The sequence below is a fragment of the Macrosteles quadrilineatus genome, unplaced genomic scaffold (assembly GCF_028750875.1).
Source record: "Macrosteles quadrilineatus isolate MER2022 unplaced genomic scaffold, UCM_ALF_1.0 Scaffold_9__3_contigs__length_116548681, whole genome shotgun sequence".
Lineage (NCBI taxonomy): Eukaryota > Metazoa > Arthropoda > Insecta > Hemiptera > Cicadellidae > Macrosteles > Macrosteles quadrilineatus.
The window spans coordinates 73,474,888-73,487,395 of NW_026542602.1; the positions used below are offsets into that span (position 1 = coordinate 73,474,888).

General features: G+C 35.1%; 1 protein-coding gene across 4 annotated transcripts in view; it reads right to left on the bottom strand.

Moving 5' to 3' along the window:
• Positions 1-12,508, bottom strand: part of LOC129004136 (calcitonin gene-related peptide type 1 receptor) — a 235,507-nt gene that overhangs the window by 8,143 nt on the left and 214,856 nt on the right. For 2 of the 4 annotated variants that reach the window (XM_054432572.1, XM_054432573.1), the window contains exons 8-13: positions 10,868-10,959; positions 9,090-9,220; positions 2,327-2,540; positions 1,793-2,096; positions 652-693; positions 36-116 (exon numbers count right to left, since the gene is read on the bottom strand). In XM_054432572.1, the coding sequence (XP_054288547.1) occupies positions 36-116; positions 652-693; positions 1,793-2,096; positions 2,327-2,540; positions 9,090-9,220; positions 10,868-10,959 (864 nt within the window). Of the gene's footprint in view, positions 1-26; positions 117-651; positions 694-1,792; positions 2,097-2,326; positions 2,541-9,089; positions 9,221-10,867; positions 10,960-12,508 lie in introns of all 4 variants that reach the window. The other 2 variants (XM_054432569.1, XM_054432571.1) reach the window with 1 other exon arrangement.

The following is a 12,508-nucleotide window of genomic DNA, read 5'->3' on the forward strand; positions in this document are numbered from 1 at the left end:
ATTAGAGGAGAACATTATACGCTAACCTGACGTACCGAGACCGTCGTAGCAGTGTAGGAGTTTGAGCGAGGTCGGAAGCTTGAATACTGCCATCTCCTCTTAACCTGGGCAATAACCTGCAAGAAACAACCCTTTGGTTTATGATTCACTAACAGCAATGTTAAGAATTCATAAATCACATAATAAATATTTATAAAATGCACACTGTAAACTTGAACATTCCAATTTCTGTGTTTTCTTTGTTAAAAATTTACTTTTATCCCAGCAACTCCATCTGAGGTTAAATTTACTATAAACCGTATAAAACGTATTTACTAATGTAAAAATTCAATCAAATCATCACCTACTACATTCCTCTATTCCTTATTGCCTTGTAATTCAGCAGATTTTATTTAGAGTAACCCTCTTTTTGGGAAAAGAAAATTGGTGCCTTGATTGTTATGATTTTAATGCTTTATGACATTTATACTGGTAATATATCATGTTTTTCAATATACTAAAGATTCCAATATTCTATTCTTACCCTATGAACTTAAGCAAGCTGGGCTGGGCAAGTCACCCTTTTAAGACACTAGCAACACTATTTCTATGTTTGATATATCATGTATGTCTAGACTTGCAATTATTAAAATAATAATTACAAACTCTTACCTCGCCATTACAAAAACAGAATAGTGTAGCCACACACAAGCCCTGAAACAAGGTACGGTAACATATAAGCACCAATGGAATACAAACTTTCTGCATGATCAGATTAGAGATTAAAATATGGAAATATAAAGTCTGAATTTGTTTTCTGTCACATTATTTTTTAAACAAAATACAGTACTCCCTCTTATCCGGACTCCTCGGGACCGAGGCCAGTCTGGATAACGGTTTTTCCGGTTAAACCGACATCCCCAAAAACTTGTTAAAACGGACCATTTAAATGCATACGGTACTGTATACAGTATTTGACTTAAATTTAGGAGAGCATTGTATTTAGACATGTGATCACTGGTCTCAACCTGTCTTTCCCACAAGACAGTACCACCCACTTCCTGCCGATTAAACAGATGTGCTGATAAAAATTGTCAGGTTAAATGAGATGTCATTTCCGCCAAGTGTAGTCCGGTTAAACCGATGTCCGGTTAAAAGGTGTCCGGATAAGAGGGATTCTACTGTAGTTGAATGAGCCATTCAGTTTAGGTTAAAAGTTGGCATATTCCACCGAAACCAGTAATACATCAGCATGCACTTCATCCAGTGCCTCAATTTAAATATGATATTTTTACTATAAATCTGGCTACATCATGGGAACAAAACGACTTGTTCTTTCCACAGTCACCCGTTTTTAATACAACATCATAAATTTATACGAAACAAAATCTTATCCATTTACAAATTTCTTTCTAAAACATAGTCTATACTTCATTTCATGTTCACTGTGCAACAAAAAAAACGTGTTGCACTGTGTGTGTGTGGTTGTATATTTCAGCAATACTAGCCGTCCTAAAACATCAGTGCCCACACCGTGTTTCTTTAAAAAAATATTTTCCAACACTTTTTATCACTAACTGTGGCTATAATAATGTCAAAATTCAAATCTTCTAATACAAATTCTAATCCATCTTAATTCAAAGCATAGTTGTTCATAAAAAATCTAATTTGCTTCAGCTCCTTCAGGACTCCTTCTCAATTCTAAAGACACCAGGACAATTAATTGGCACAATGTGATATTTCCAGGATTGCTGATGGCACAACTATCTTCTACAAGACTTGCAATGCATGGTGTACATGGAATCGAGCATACCTGGAAGGAAGCTGTAATGGCGGAGGTGACCTCATAGAACCTCTCCCAAGGATGGTCACGTGGAGGGCGGAAAGGTGTGAGCAAGTAGTGAAGCCCCAGCAGCGGCAAGAGGAGCAGCGTTGCGCGGAAGGCCTGCAGTAGTGTGCGCGACGGTCTGTTAGAAGCCGCCAGGTGGCTTGGCCCTGCGCGCAGCTTGATGAGCAGAACACGCACTATGTTACATAGGAACACGAGGTTGAGCGCCATGGAGAAGCAGACTAGGACAATCAACACGTTGGTGTATGGGCTCTCGTTGATCCAGCATCTATAACAAGTAAAATACTATGATCAGAACGCCATTGTTCTGTTAATCAGAGCTAAAAATGTTACACTCAAAATCTGTGTAGGTGAATATTCTGTTAGATTGATTTAATTTTTTTCTGTAACAATTCAGATACAGAGTTATAAATTCATGTTTCCTCCCAGGAACTACCCTGGCACCTATTCATTCTGTTTATACAACACTTTGTAATACAAATTACAAGTAACACTCACTGGTGAGTATCAGCGAAGACGAGCCGCAGCACTGTGTAAACAAGGATGAAGAGCGCAGGCAGCGTCCACGCCAGAACTGTCAGGTACTTGACTAGTCTCTCCTCACTGATGAAGGCAGAGACGAGGAGAGTATGAAGGTAGAACCCCTCAGCAAGCATCCACGAGTAGTTGGTCAGTAGGAAGTAGTGGAGCACCACGTGGAGGATCTGACAACCTACCTGTGTACACAACATTCTAGTAGTGGAGTATGACATGAAGATTGTAACCTGAGTGAAGCCCGGTTCACACAAACCGTTCCCGACTGCCCTGTCACCAGGTCAACCGAGCGTTCCATTTACACGACCAGTTTTCTGCGCCCGATCTGAGCTCAGTGCGTTGCTTTCCTTCTTTGAAGAACATCATTATTAGCTAAAAAGCTGTTTTTTTACTTTTCAAAGTGTAATTTAATCAATCTATATTTATCGAAGCATCAAGTTGTTGGAGTAGTATTAACTGCATTGGCAGCGTACAAAACCGAAAGAAGGAAAAATATGATGTGGATGCAACAGATATACAGTACCTCCAAAGACCTGTATTGAGTCATGCAAGACTTATGGACGCATAGGGTGATGAAGACCTTCGGAATTTCTCAGGGCCGCGTTAAGGGTCAGTGGAGCCCTGGGCAAACCCAAGAGCAGCGCCCCCCTTTTTTCCTAGTGCTGGCGGGCAGGGGCATATGCCCAGTCTGCCCCGTTTATAAAAGCGGGCCTGGAATTTCTCGCGTATGACACTCATGATTTTCACCGATTTCTTGAATATGGTGACCTTATATACGGTACAATAAAAATAAAATAGTACAGTTATGTGTGAAGCATTCAAGAGTTTTGGATTTTTACGTCCCGTTTCCAGCGGAAGTGCGCAATCCCTACTGTTCTCCCTAAATCCGATGGAAATCTCTCCCGACCTCCCTACTTGGTTGCCGGCCAAATCCTGACCAGGAGTTACCAGGTTTACACTATTGGATTTCCAAATACACAATATGTTCTTTATTCGTAATGTTTGCTAGAGTCAGTTATGCTTTGTAATGATTTTGATCCGAACATCTGAAATTGAATGTAATGATATACATTTTTACTTCCCAGAATACTTCACAAAAATGTATTGTTTATTTTTTTCTCTTACTAAGAATAATAGTCAACTTATAACTTTTACTCATTCCTAAATATAAGTTAACTATTTGGACGCAAATAGGATTTTTTTAAATCCCAAAAATAAAAGTTTACGTGGGCATGGGGAAAAAATTTTTGAGACATGAATTCGAGACAAGTTTTTGGGGGAATATTGAATAAAAATAAACAAAAACTTTATCAGATTTATTCGTTTATGTTTTAAATGTTTGGTCCTAACTAAGGAAAACAACTGTTCTGAAAAAGCTAAAACAAAAATGCAACAACTTTAGTACTACAACTTTATACATTACTACGTCATCTTCTGTACCAACAATAATGCAATAAGTTAACTTAGTGTTAATATGATAAGGTTCTGGCGGAGAGAGCAAAACGTTGTTTGGCCCTTGCAATGAAGAGGAGGGGGTGGCATAAATTTCAATTATGGCAAAACAGAGGAACAAAACCTAGCCTGTCAACCCATGTCTTGTGTCCTGTAGCTGGGGAGGCGTTTTGTGTACTTTTGTACGTTCATACATTGGCAGGCAAAGTTATTGACGTTGATATACATACACCTGGGATATCTATAAGGCCACACAAAACACAGGGGTTTGATTTGGAATCTGTACCAGGAAGAAACGGCCAGGGAAACTCACAAGATAGAAATAAATATAATTCTGCATTGCTCATTTTTTGTTTACCGTATACAAACTATTTGTGTAGATTACGTGTTACAATCGTGTAGAAATATTATGAAATTCACTTAATTGTATAAAACTATAAAGAATTTTGTAATAAATAATGGTGAGTTTTAAAATGCGGCCTATTGATAAAGTTACCATTTTTACTATATTGATATAGAGGCTTGTTATTATGATAATTTATTAAACCTAAAAATTGGTTAAGCCTTATATGAGTTTTCCTCAAAAATGCTCTATCTAATCTGGGGGGAGGCCAAATGACTTGAGAGAAAATTAAGTGTTTTACAGCTATCTATTTACTACTCAAATATATCCATCTGAAATATCACATAGTTAGGTGGCTGCCATCTAAAATGGATGCCCTATGTGAACGTTATACATCCTAAAATAGTTTTGCAAAGCTCAGAAATAGTTTAGTATAAATCCATCAGGCTTGTACAAAAGGTCAATGATAACACGTGTTCAATTAAAATGCAAATTACCATTAACAACATCAGCTTACAAGTTCAGGTCAGTGAGCTGTCCCTTCGTTGAAGCAATTTTGTAGAACATGGGGAGTGGAAAAGCTTAAACAATTTTGTGTTGAATAAATTTGTTTGGGTCACAGTTGATTGAAGAATTTAGTTATTTTGGTGCGCCTTATTGTTCAAAGTACTGGATAAAAATACTTTCCAAAGAGCGAATAAAGTTAATATCGTGATTTTGTTTCAGTTATGGGAATTACGGGGATTTGGTGTGAGTTAAGAGTGTTATTTACATTTTGCAAATGCTTTCTTTAACAATGCTAGCTTCTGAAATGAGAAATTGTAATAATGAGATATATAAGTGTAGTAATATATTATCAGTACAGTAAAGTATTACCTATCATCAAACATATAAAATACCTCCGCTGCAGCAAACCTGCAGACTAAGCGAATTTCCATCTACCTGGCTGGAATTCCACTAAATTATTCCCTTAAATTTGTTAGATTTATTTTCCTATTCCAATGGCATAGAAAAAACATACTACTTATTGTTATATGGAACGTGAAAAATATTTTTAGACAAAAATCTATTCCTAGCCAGCTAAAAAAATCATTAATGATCACATTGTTGTTTGCTACTATGTTGTTAACAGTAAGCTACAACTCTAGGTCATAAATTTGTTTTGCAACAGTACTTTTTTTTAATGTCACACCTTCACATCCTAGGACGCTAGTTCTAGCCCGTAACTGTTTTGCACATTACTTCATGCTAGTCCTTAGAGGGTTGCGGCATTATCACATAGATATAATCCATTGGTCATTGGCGGGATTTGAACCCTTGACCTCGGGCACCGAAGCTCCGCGCTCTACCACTAGACCAGCTCACTCCCCATTTGCAACAGTACTAGGCGCTATACATTTTATAGCGACTAATGACAGAGATTTAAAATCTCATGAATATATAATAAATCAACGGAAGTCCAGTATAATTTCACAGCTGGGCTGTTTGATAGGATTAATATCGTGTAAGCCCATATTGTGTTGATAAGGAACATTAATCAAGCAGGGTTGTCACGATGAACCCAAACAAAACATCTGTATTACACTCTCAGTAATCACTATCTATCATTGGTTTGCAGTCTATTTGTGAAATCAGATGTCAACAACATGTTTAAACTTATTAATAAGAATATTAAATTACTGAAATCTCAACCATTGTTGAACTTGTGTGAAGTTAAAACAAAAAATATATACTTTTTGTAATGTATGCTGCAGGTATTGACAGCTAAAATATACTGTAATTTTTTTCTCATAGGGTAGTACAATTTCTGTTTATAATAAAAAATTTCCATTCATAATTTTACCATAGGGAGTACTCTGAGTAAGCTATTCTATAACTGCTACACTTCCTACTGTTATCGTAACAATTATTGGTTTTTTTGTGAAATAATATTGGCGAAAATCAAACTTTGCGTGGAAAAATATTATTCTGCCAAGGTATTTTAATTGTAATTTTTAATGTTTTAGCTAAACCCAGTTAAAAACCACAACCTTATATTGATTGACGAAACAAATATTTTTTAACTTTTAATACCGTAATGAAATGGACATTCAATCTGAATTGTTGAGCTCTAGTTTGAGAAAATACATGAGTGGACCCTCTTATGGAGTGTGCCAAGAGTTCAATTTTATCTCTTTCATCTTAAGATAATCTGTGGGGACATAAAATTGTTATGCTGCATTTTAAGTAATAAGTTAGTTATTATTTTAATTTATGTATGTTCAATAGTTGGTTAAAGAGAAAATGATATTTTACAGCACAACACATTTTCAGTGGCTCATATGAGAGATTTTCTAAATTCCAAAACTGGCTTCAGCTTTGAATCCTACAATTTAATAGCAAAAAGGAAAAAGTATTATCAATGAAAAATCTACAAAAAAACAAAAGAGAAGTAGTTTAAGCATTGTGTACTAGGACTTTGTAAAACATAATTCCCAACACAACCCTCACAGGCAGAATAGTAATGAGAGATGTTTTGTTTATCATGCATATCTAGATTTGTACCTCTTAAAATGCTGGCGCTTCCAAAACTCCCCTTTTGTGTGATGGAGTATTTTATAAGTAAATTAAAAAAAGATATATAACGATGAGAGTGTTGAGTTTGTTCAGTTATTAAATAATCAGAAATTAAATAATTTGCACCTTAGCTTCGATTAATTCATAGAAATAATGTATAGAGTGATCAAATGTATTTTATATTCTCCTATGCAATTGATATACTATAAAAAATTACAATAAACCCTTATAAAATTAAAACTGCTATACCCCACAAATCCTTTTGTAAAATAAATCCTTAAGTTTGAAAAAAAGCAAAAGTAAACCAAAATAATTTAATGCGTTTCATTACAGAAAAAATGGCAGATTTTTTGTTATGGATGATCAGCATAACAATTTTTCTGGAATGCGTTAATGTATTATTGGTTAGATTATCATGGATGAACATCAGGGATTTGAAATTTTATTTCTATTATCAATGGAATCTTGTTTCGGGGGTTTATTTGATATAATGTTGAGCTACTGAAGAAAGGTACCAATTTTAACAAGCAATATTGGAGCTCATACAAATTTAACATTAAAATATTCTAATTATTTGTCAGTGTAACTCTTCACAGATATTATTTTCTTATCATAATCTTTTCTATATTTGAAAAGTGAATTGTCAGCATTCCTACAGTCAATAATGAATGTTACAACTCATAAAAATGAATAAATGTTTCATTACAATCCACCTTTAATGCTTCATAACATACATATTATCTATCTCCACTATTATATTTATTGTAGCTAGGTTACCAAAAGTTATTCAGACATATTCCAAATTCAAAATTTCAAAATTTTTGTGTTGAACCAAAACTAAAATAAATAAAATGAGGCGAGCAAAACTGCGAGATGTTGTTTCTGCCGTCCACCACCTGAGATCTGACAACGGGGTCCGACTCTCCGACATCAAAGATTATCTCCATGCAAACTACGGCATTCAAACTCCGTCACAGTACAGACCGACCTTGAAACTGGCAATGAAAGAAGGACTTCTGAAAATGAAAAATAATCGTATCCATCCTTCATCATTGAATCATTCGCCATCATCGCCTATAATGATGGTAGCAAGACGAAGGAGAAGTGTGAAGCGAAGGGAAGAAACAAAGAGGAAGAGATTGGTGAAAATGGTACTTGAACATATGATGGCGAGACGTAGAAAGCGCTCAACTAGGAGGAGGCGAAATCGCAGAAGACAAGCTCGCAGACACGGCAATAACCAGGGAAACGAGAATAAAGAAAACACCCCTGGAGGCAGTCAGGATCCTCAGGGTTCGGAGGATCCTTCACAGTCAACACTGATAGAGCGAAGAAGCGGTGAAAATGAGGGTGGGAATGAAGGTGGGAATGAAGGAGGAAATGAAGGTGGGAACGAGGGTGGATTTTACTTTGGATAGAACTAATATTTGATACTTCTCCGATCCATGAAGCTATGTAAATATCCTAAATAATAAAATTAAATTATTTAAATTAATCTATTGAGGTCTTGTGTTTTAAAATATTTTTGTCTATAAAAATATAGCTGTTGTAAAGAATGAGTATTATAGATGATGAAAGGTATAGTTAATTAATAATGTAAACAATAATACAAATAAACAAGAATATAAAACAAACGAGAAAACAATTTAAGGTCTCAGAGAAAGAGTTCTGAACATATTTGGTCAAATCGTGATTAAGTATAATATTTTTGAAATGTTTAGGGGATGGTGCACAGTATAATAAGTACAAAGCACCTTGTGACAGAAATAGAGAAGTATTGTAAAGGAATTAAAATGAATAATTAAACTTGATGTGTTATGTGAGTAAGAAGCAATTTATAATTGTATTATAACAACTTTACTCTGCTTAAATGAAGTCAGACTCTACGAACAACTAACTAACTGTAACTATATTAAATGACTTGTTGAAGATGAAGTTAAGCAAAATTGACATGATATTCTACTTGTCAGCTTTGTATAAAATGACTCTTAAAATAAACGCTAAAGGTTATAGACTAAGACTGGTAAAATATTTTAATAATAGCTCATATAATGAAATAGCCGCTGTCTCGAGTCACGCAATATAAATAAAAATGTAAAATACTACAAAATAATGACCTAGCAAATTAAAAAACAAGCTTTGAAAAAAAAAATATTTTAATTTATGTTACTGTAATATAAACAAAACCACCTTTTTAGACAACAATTCACCATGGGACTAAGACGATATACAATAGCAGATCATATTATTAGTCCTAGGCTAAATTATCAACCCATAAATATAAAGAGTCATAAGTTTTAAATTGAATTTTGAAACAGACTGAACAAATAATGGCAATGTGCAACCATACGTCAAAGTATTTCTCTTCGGGTGAACCTACCCCATTCTGCATGATGGTGTCAGGGTATGGCACAATGAGTCTGTACCACATAACCCACAGTGCGTTGTTTGCTGCGAAAGACGTGAACAGGTTCATGTGAAGGGTTATTCTGGGACACCTTAGTGATCTGGAACATGAAGTAACTAGTTAAATCGTGTTGATAGAAATAATATAATACAATAATAACATCAATATTAGGAATATGAAAAAATATATGTTTAAAAAGATGTATTATGAATTGTACTAACTACCTATGAGTGCTTGGGTTTGCCAATTAAAATTATAGTCTCCATTCATCTCAGAGGGAGTTAGTACAGAAGACTCCCTCTTATCCGGACCCTTGGGACCAAGGCCAGTCCGGATAACGGGTTTTCTGGTTAAACCGACGTCCCCAAAAACTCGTTAAAACAGACAGTTTACTGTGATATTCGACTTAAATTTAGGGGAGCGTTGTATTAAGACACGTGATCACTGGTCTCAAATCTTTCCCATGAGAACAGACGTAACAGTACTGCCCACTTCCTGCCAATCTAGTCCAGTTAAACCAATGTGCTGATAAACGTTGTCCGGTTAAAGAGATGTCATTTCCACAAAGTGTAGTCCGGTTAAACCGATGTCCGGTTAAAAGGTGTCCGGATAAGAGGGAGTCTACTGTAGCCACATTTTTTATCGATTGGCTTATCTCTGCTAACAGAAATGAAAATAGATTAGCAATAGATATTGGTCATATGGTACTTTTGTTCTCTGTATGGCGTGTAATTATAAGCGGTCACTGAGAAAGTCGAGAAACAAAGTTATAGAAGTTGTTCCATTCAGCACAGGGCTGCATTCAAGGTAGCCTGAGCTACTGCTCTGATTCTGGTCAAGCTGTAATGGGTGTGTTGTGGCTGAATTGATTCCCTCTTTGATTTGATTGCCTTTGATAGACAATGAATTAAGTTAGTGCAGATTCCTTTAATTTTGCCCCAACATTTGGAAGAGAGGCAGTTCTTCTGGAATAGCTGAACCGGAGACTCTGTAGTGCTATTGGGATAATCCTGAACCTAATTTTGAACCTGTGAGGACCAGAGAGGGTGGACCTAGAGTCGCGTATACTACATCTGCGATGATTGTCGTTAGGAAATGGGTTGCAGCTATGTGTTTATTGACATCTACACCTGTGTCAATTATTCCTAACAAGTCACATGAATTTTAAGAAGTACCTTCAACGGATAGGTAGGGTAGAATCACCTAACATTCTGCCTGGAGGAGGGCAACGATGCTCATCACCTCTTCTTTAAGTGTTATGCTTTGTCAAAGTAAGGGTCTCTCCTTTACAGTGGGTCTGTATCTGTATTGGTGATGCTTGAAGGCAAGAATGAATGGAGGTAGTCACCTCACACATCCATACAGTACTCCATTAAAACTAAGGATGCTTAGATGATTTTACATTTCTTGAAGTAAATTCCATGATCTGTCAGGGACGCATGAAATGTGGTCTAGGAATGAAATTATTCAACTAAGGTTCTACCTTAAATGTGTTACCATAGAGGCCTAGCAAGTTTAAAAACTCGCCTAGTGGACAAACTCATAATGCAGGTTTCCTAATGTACCCATAACGAAATTCATAGAATCTTCATGAACCAAAACCAACAATGTAGGTTAATTAGATTTGATAATCTAAGTCTACTGAAAGTCTAATTAGTCTACTGTAATAACTCTAAATTGTATATTAGTAGAGGTATGACTATAAACATGACACTATATGTAAGACGTATCTCAGCCAGATACTTACTTGAAGTATGAAAGTATCCCCAATGACAGTAGAAGGGCAACGAGGGAGATGAGGTAGCCTGTCTCGTATATAGAGTTGATCTGCTGTCGCCACTGAGAACAAAACATTTAACAAATAAAGTTAAACTATAAAAATTCGTTTAAACTCTAAACCACTATTAACACATATTCAGGGAAAAACAATTCAATGATTTAAGAGGGTTGCCAAGCATGCATACAGACATACTATCGTCAATGTTTCATCATGTAATCATGGTTGTAGACAGTAAATAGTTAGGTACAAACTCGCAATGCAACTCGGTAAAGTCTCTACCGCTTATAAACTAGTAATGATTATTAATGATGGATTATAACTAATGATCCTTCTGCCGTGAAACCGTACACATTAATTACAGTAATATCAAATCTGCAAAAGGCACTACTATTTGTAATCTAGATTACGCTGTACAACACATTAACATTTCAAATATTAAAAGTACTCTATACAGCTTTAGAAGTTTATTCAATTTTCTTAAATACTCAAGGGTTAATATTTAGTTGAAGAAATTGTAGTAAAAGATCATTTTTAAGGGTAAAGAAATATTATCAATTATTGTTAAATTTAAATAATCCTAGCAAGCAGGTTTCTTGAAAACATTTTTTCTCAACTCGTGTGCATCTCAGGGAAAATCTACGCATACTGTTAGAAAGATGTTTGTCTGTAGATGAGCAGAATCCTTTTATAAATTAAAATAAGCTCAAAAATAAACACAAAAAATTAATTTGAATTTTGAAAAAAATTACATGGGTCTTATGGGCTGCCATGCTGGTGACGAAGCAACAAAAAAATATAAACAGAAAATAAAAACAAATGGAAAAAAATCAAGAAATTACAATCACATATTTTATTTACTGTGTTGGGTGAAAATAGAGAAGATTGCACAATACATAATTTGGTCGAGTTTTCGACGACGAGGCGACCACTATGCATTATTGCATAGACATCATGTTTGTAACAATACTTTTTATTTATTCGCACATAAATGAAATAATTTACGTGAACATATTGTTTTACGAGTGAATATTATACATATGACTAATTTGAATGATTATAAAGCCAACTGATGCATAAATAATTGTAAAAATCTAACACATCTATTTCCCAACAGGTATCTCTCCCATAAGTGTCATACAAGCTAACACAAGATTCTTCAGCAAGTTTAGTTTGGACAAGTTTAAGGAGCTAAAACAATGGAGACAGAGAGAACAAAGGCTTCAGGGCATCTAGCAAAAATGCTTACTATGATGGAAAACATTGTTTAATGTATACAACAATTTAAAAAATAAACTAATGACTACTCAGGTTTGCTGCTAAAGGTAATAAAGTGTGTGCTTTGTGTAAAATGTCAATTTGTATGAAATATATAAATCTGCCCAGTTAAAATACTCGTATTCCTCTGAAAAATATCATAACAATTTAAAATTAAAAGTGTACAACCACGTTTCAATAAAATGAATTATTTGATGTTTTGACCTCTACAAAGTGGCCTGGAATTTAATTGCAACCTTTTTTGTTTTGAGGGTCAAAAATGTGAAAAGCCAATTTTTTTGCCCCACTAACCCTGTTCCAATGGTCCAATTATTCCAGTTGGTAAAATAATTA